The following is a 7598-nucleotide window of genomic DNA, read 5'->3' as shown; positions in this document are numbered from 1 at the left end:
ATTTCTTGGTAGAGGGGTCTAAATACAGCACAAACAACATTTTCCAAAAGATCAAAAAAGTGAAAAAGTATATTTTAACAATACGCATTTGACTAACAGGTCGAACAACGGATGTTCTTAAGCCCTGCTGACTGCCATTGGCGATTGCCAAATAAACGGATCACAAGATGTAACAAAATTGATCTTAATTATTAATTTAATACCAAACAGAAAACAATAAACTTGCGGAAAAGATGGTATACCGCAAACATGAGGTGCAAAAATTTGTACACCATATCCGGATTTCGACAATTAAGATCTCTTCAGTGATGTTAGGAATCGAAACGGTATTTGGAAGACCATATAATTTACCTCAATTTAGGATAGACTCTTGAATTTTGAAGAGTCGAAATGTATACCCTACTAAATTGTACTTACCACTTTTCTCAAAATGAAGTGAAAATTTCTTGACAATCCTTTCAATATAGAGACAAACTTTTCCAAAATGAAGGTATTTTAGAGATGAAAACGTACATCCAACCTACTGAAACGTTTCATTACTTCACAGAAAAAGCTCATATGTATTTAAAAGGTTTATGGAAGACGCGGTTCATCAGAAATACTAGCAGTCTCGTAAAAAGACGAAATAGACAAATCTTTTGAAAATACAAGACATGCATTTTTTTATGTTGTTGTTGGCTTTGACCTAGTTGTCACTATCACATCTGTAATTTGTGTCTTTTTGTATTTGTTACCCTGCCACGTTTGTTCTTACACTATGTTGTAATGTAACACCAGTGTTCCAGGTTAAGGGGAGAGTTGAGCGCTCAAACATGTTTAATCCCGCCACATTCTTTATGTGTCTGTTCCAAGTCCGGAGCCTGCAGTTTCGTACATTGTCTTGGTTCATAGAATTGAGAATGGGAATGTGGGGGGGGGGGGGGATATGTCAAAGAGAAAACAACCCGATCAAAGAGCAGAAAACAGCCGAAGGCCACCAATGGGTCTTCAACGCAGCGAGAAAATCCCGCACCCGGAGGTGGTCCTCAGCTGGACCCTAAACAAAATTGTGTACTAGTTCAGTGAAAATGGACGTCACACTAAACTCCAAAACATATCAATGAACTAAAATTAAAAAACATACAAGACTAACAAAGGCCAGAGGCTCCTGACTTGGGACAGGCGAAAAAATGCGGCGGGGTTAGACATGTTTTGTGAGATCTCAACCCTCCCCCTATACCTCTAGCCAATGTAGAATAAAGAAAAACATAGCAATACGCACAGTAAAACTCAGTTTAAAAGATGTCCGAGTCCGATGTCAGAATAGGTAACAAAATAAACTAAGCAAAATGACAATGATACATAAATGAACAAAGGACTACTAGCAGTTACTGACATGCCAGCTCCAGACCTCAATTAAACTGATTGAAAGATTATGTCTTCATCATCATAAGAAAATCCAGTACAATCCCTCCCGTTATGAGTTTAGTATCATACCATCATAGAATATAAACCGTATCATGCCCACAACTGGTTTTAGAATAAATGTGTTTATTTCCGATGCAAAGACCCTATGAGTGAATCAATATTAATACCAAAATAAGCAATCATTAATGACTAATTGACAACAGTACCGTTACTACCGGTATATCCTTTCCGAATAAGTCTGTTTAAAGGTTTGGTTAGATTTTGAGGTGAATGCCGACATTTTTGTGCCTTGTAAAGAAGTCTGCATGTTGATTTATATTTACGAATGATGTCTGCCATAATTGTTTTACGTAAATTGTTTTGTTATAAATCATATAGGCCTTTAGCTTTCTAAATTGAGTTGTTTATTTCTTTTTCATATTGGGGCCTTTTATAGGCGACTATATGGTATGGGGTTTTCTCATTGTTGAAGGCCGTACGGTTGCTTGTAATTGCTTACATCAACTTCATTTGAACTTTGGTGGCTAGTTGTCTCATGGGCTATCATACCACATCTCCTTATTTTTAAACTTAACAGAACTAACTTACTTACTAAATCCTCAACATAAACAACGGGAAAAAAATATAAAAACAAGATGAACAAAACACTGGGGCTTGATATTTGCAAAAACCTGACTGCACAAATCTGTTTCAGAGGAAACCAATAATTTCTTATAAAAGAAGCGAGAACTTACAATTGTTGACTATAAACCTTAAAATAATAAATATGTGAAACACAAAAACCACAAAACTTCTTATATTAAGACCGATGAAGTCGAACTCTGATATATGCTTTCGTATAATTATATATTACACGACCGAAACACCAGACTTAATGTAAGGGCTCATTGGTGAACGTTGATGCTTTTATTGACACACAGGGAGCAATCGTTGATATTTTTCTTATTTTCTGATATCAAAAAATCATTTTTTGATATCAGGAATTCAAATGTATTTCTTGATATCAAAATATCGTCAGTAATATTTGATATCAGAAAATCTATTTTGTGATATCAGAAAATGGATTTCTTGATATCAAAAAATGATTTTTTGATATCAAAAAATCGAATTTCTGATATCAAGAAATAAAGATTATTTTCTGATATCAAGAAATCGAATTCTTGATATCAAAAAAGGCAATTTTTGATATCAAAAAATTGAATTCCTGATATCAAGAAATATTTTTTGATATCAAGAAATATTTCCTGATATCAAAAAATCATTTTTTGATATCAGGAATTCAATTTTTTGATATCAAGAAATAAGGAATAAATAGTAAAACGGCGCCTCATACAAAGCAGGGTTAATATTCATATTACTTTAACATGTTCTCTTCCTGAATATGCATATTAATTTGCCGCTGGACGTTAATCCATCATCACTGATCATCATCATCCAATCGTAACTACTCGGTCATTCTCGCTACGCAGTACAACAATTTCTTCGTGCAACCTAACCCGAAAGGCCGAGTAGTTCCGATTGCATCATCCTCTATTGCATTGTTCCGCTTCCGTATACGACCCGTATTTTACATCAATAAATGAATTTCCTGTGAAATTTCCAAATCGACGTGAATCACCTTTACTTCAAAAACCACAAGTGTTATGCCCTTTTGTGAAATAGTTTGAACTTCATCCACCATGATGTTTAGCCGAAATATTTTGTGCCTTCTAAACATCATTTGTCATGTCACATCATTGTTGGCATTAAAAATAAAACCTGGGTCAAGTATGTAATCAGAATGTTTTCCTCGTATTATGGGTTTTCGTGCTTTTAAGAATGCATTGTGACGTCACAATTTCCATTGAAAAGCATGCATAGTATGAATTCATATTGTGTACGAAAACATATGATCCGATAATTCATGTATACAGTAATAAATGTGTATTCGGTTTCATTTTCCCCTGTTGTGATCAAAGGGGCTTGTTAAGTGGGTCAGACGAGGTTTTACTGTCAATGGTGGTTGCTATCCTATTTAATAAACCAACCTTGTCTCGCCATTAATCAAGCCCCTGTGGATGGTGCACAGATTTATGCAAACGGCAGCTCATCCCTTTATAAAAGATCATGATTCAGACAATAGACAATATTTATTTGCACAAACACATTTACATTAAATGGTTATGGCATACAGTATAGAACAATTGAAACAATAAACTGACAATGATTATATAATTAAATATTATAATATTCAGATGATAACTTCCATGACTTAGTCCAAATTAGTGTGTTAGTATGACATCTTGAAAGGCATTTAATTTATTTGCTGTGACACATTCCTACAGAGTCACTGCAAAAAATTTAAATAGCCATCAGACGGTCATAATTATTTAATCTGTTGTTAAACTTATCATGCTAATGCGAACCGAATAATCATAATTAAAGTTTAGGCCTTCAAAAATTCCATATTTTGAAGGCTACTAACCCGTCATAGGCATTACTTTGACAAATAATTATCTAGAATTATCTTTTTCATTAGGTTATTACATAAACAAATACAACAATTAGTCATGAGGAGTTATTTTTAAAATTTTAATGAACTGGAAGCAGACTGCATATACAGTGTGTATGTAGTTTTTAAGAATTTTTACATTATTTTATGAGAAAAATTTAAGATATGATTAAAATGGAGTATACAAATAAAATATAACCATAAAATTAATGACAGAAATAACTTATATGAATTATTTTATACATTGATAAAAATAATTGATAATTACAATTACATACATGTAAGGAGCTTATAATATGCAATTTGTTTTTGTGGTTGCAAAGTATAGATAAGTTCAAGTCTCAATAAAATCATGTTTCCATTCATTTGTATATTTCATGAATGTCTACCTTCAAAATTTCTAAAAAAAGTTATATTTTAATTGTCCAAAAAGACAGATCTTTGATCCTAAAATATCAATATAAACCTTAATTTATATCAGAAAGACAATTAGTCAGAGTTTCACCTGAGATCACTGTTGAGATTGTCGCGGGAACATAACGTCCGTACTATTGTACTTGTCCATTGTCGACGTCGTATTGTCAGTGACGTCGCCTTGGGCGGAAATACGTTAGTTGTATATAAAATGTAATGGCTGAACAGTTGTCTTTATACACATTGCCTTAACTATCATCTATATTTATGGTACCGTGACCAATGAATCTCGAAAAATTGAAATCAGTTCGATCTGGGAACAGAAGCGCTGTTACCAGACTATTCCGCAGATTAGATGAAGCAAAGGAGAATACGAATTTCGATGAAGAAGAAGTCATTGCAACGCTCGGAAAACTTGTGCAAAAACAAACATTGTTTGAGGACTTAAATGAACAAATTCTTAAGTTAACAGAACCGGAAGATGTGGAAAATGAGATTATTGATTCAGATGAATATTCAGTGACTATGGAAACGAAGATTCGACACATACGTAAGTTCATACAAAATGTCCAAACCCCGCAGTCCCGTCATATTGAATCACATACTACAACTCACACGTTAAATCCAGAAACTATACCGTTTGTTCCAACGCACAACATAACCAACCCACACAACGCACAGTCGTTTGAAAACCCGTCTGTACAAGCCAGTCACACATTTAACACGCAACAAAGTATATTTTCGTCAACTAGTAATCAGAGTCACCGCCTACCAAAACTTTCGCTTCCAACCTTCTCAGGCAACATTTTAGAATGGCAAACTTTCTGGGACTCATATGAGTCGGCCGTACATCTTAATCTGTCACTTACAAATGTACAAAAATTTAATTACTTGAAAGCACAGCTAGAACATGAAGCACTAGGATCAATAGCAGGTTTCGCACTAACAAATGTAAACTACGATGAAGCCGTAAATTTGTTAAAAGAGAGGTTCGGTCAACAAGATAAAATCATAAATGCATACATGCAGGCATTATTAGAAATTCCTTCGCCTAGAAATCAGTTAACAAGCTTACGAAGTTTTTACGATAAAATGGAAGGTTACGTCAGGGGATTAGAAGCTTTGGGTCAAACACAGGAAACATACGGTACGTTACTTGTTCCCATTATTATGAACAAATTACCCGGGGAAGTCAGAAAACATCTCGCGCGAGAACACAGAACAAAAACTTGGATATTACGGGACCTCCGTAAAAGCATATTAGACGAGATAGATATAATGGACGCAGGACAAGAGATAGAGTCAACACACAATTTGCCCACAACATCGTCTTTCTTTGCCGGAGCGAAATTGCCGAAGTCCAAATCTTACAAGAATATTGAGACTAGACCTTGCGTTTTCTGTCACGAAATACACGCACCTACCTATTGCAGTAAAATAACCGACACAGAATCCCGTATGAACATAGTAAAACGTGATAAGTTATGCTTTAATTGCCTTGGTAAACACAGACTAAACGAATGTAAATCTAAACACACATGTAGACATTGTAATAAGAAACACCATACAAGCTTGTGTAATGTACGTCTAACAAACAGCATAAAACCAGTCCATGAGGTAAGCCATAGAAACGGGGGTAGTAACTCCGCACATACGAATTTCCGCGCGAAAGATAATCAGAGCAGCAACCCGCAAAACCCACCATCTTCAAATTCGACAAACGTTCACCTCGTAAATGAAAGTCATACAACGGATCAAGATACTACCATTTTGTATTCACAATCGACAGAATCGCGATCAAATGTACTTTTGAAAACCGCCGTAGCACAAGTAGGGTCGAATCAGCTCTACACCGAGACAAACATTCTTTTTGACGAAGGAGCGCAAAGATCGTTTTTAACGCAGAACTTAGCGAATAAACTCAACTTACAGATAGAGGGAACAGAGATAATACATTTATCGGCATTTGGAGGTGAAGAGAAAAACGCGAGACACCTAGAAAAGACAACAATCTATCTGAAAACCGATGCAGGACACGTATTGCCAATCAAAGTACTGATAGTACCGATGATAGCCATGCCTCTACAGAATCACATACGTAATATTGATACACAAAATGGTTATTTGCGTGGTTTAAAGTTAGCGCACACGATGACACAGCAAGATTCATTCGAAATATCGTTTTTAGTAGGCGCAGATCACTATTGGGACATTGTAGAAGACCATATAGTACGGGGAAACGGTCCGACCGCCGTGAAATCCAAGATCGGATATTTGCTTTCGGGACCTACATACGGTAAGAAAACTAACACGTCGAAAACTAGCATGTTTAATGTTCTAATATCACACAAAGTTGAAGAATACAATCTAGAGAGATTTTGGAATTTAGAATCAATAGGCATAAATAGTAAGGAGGTAGACGAAGACGGTGATGCATATATTAAAGCCTATCAAGACAGATCAATTGAGTTCCGAGAAAATAAATATTTCGCTAGGTTACCATGGAAACAGGATCATGATGAATTGCCTACAAATTTAGCAGTCACGAAGAGAAGGACAGAAAACGTCATTAAAAGACTAACTCAAAACCCAGATTTGTTAAAGAAGTACGGGAACATCATACAAGAACAGGAACGTAGGGGATTCATAGAGAAGGTGGATGAAACAGCAGAAACTTCAGAAAAACTGCACTACATTCCTCATCATCCAGTACAGAAGGAATCAAGCACTACGCCTATCAGAATTGTTTACGACTGCAGTTGTCGCCAGTCGCCTAATTCGCAAAGCTTGAATGACTGCCTCTTGGATACACCGCCGAAGCTAAACGACCTGACAAAAATTCTGATGAGATTTAGAGCCAACCCTGTCGCCATAACAACGGATATTGAGAAAGCCTTTTTACATGTAGGATTAAACGAGGATGACCGAGACGCTACACGTTTCTTGTGGCTAAGTAACCCATCCGACCCAACAAGTTATTTACAGACTTACAGGTTCAAATCCGTCCTTTTTGGAGCGACTTGTTCACCGTTTATACTAAACGCCACAATACTGAAACATTTACAACGTTACAACAGTAAAACAGCTACATTGATGGAAAGAGACTTGTACGTGGACAACATTCTGACAAGTTTACAGAACGAGGATGAGGCTGATACGTATTATAAGGAAGCGAGAACAATGATGAAAGACGCCGGATTCAACCTACGATCGTGGACGTCAAACAGTGAGAATATACGCAAGCTAGCCAAGACGGAAAATGTACTAGATATGGACATAAACACAA

The 7598-nt window shown here is 35.9% G+C and overlaps 1 protein-coding gene across 1 annotated transcript in view; it reads left to right on the top strand.

The window, feature by feature from the left end:
* Window positions 1-2997: 2997 nt before the first annotated feature.
* Window positions 2998-7598, top strand: part of LOC127729978 (uncharacterized) — a 44788-nt gene continuing 40187 nt past the window's right edge. Inside the window, exon 1 of the mRNA XM_052237977.1 lies at window positions 2998-3174. Coding sequence (XP_052093937.1) covers window positions 3087-3174 — 88 coding nt within the window. The 5' untranslated portion in view covers window positions 2998-3086. The remainder of the gene's footprint in view (window positions 3175-7598) is intronic.

Source organism: Mytilus californianus, unplaced genomic scaffold (genome assembly GCF_021869535.1).
Source record: "Mytilus californianus isolate M0D057914Y unplaced genomic scaffold, xbMytCali1.0.p SCAF_2, whole genome shotgun sequence".
Classification (NCBI taxonomy): Eukaryota; Metazoa; Mollusca; class Bivalvia; order Mytilida; family Mytilidae; genus Mytilus; species Mytilus californianus.
This window is presented reverse-complemented; position numbering and strand designations above follow the sequence as displayed.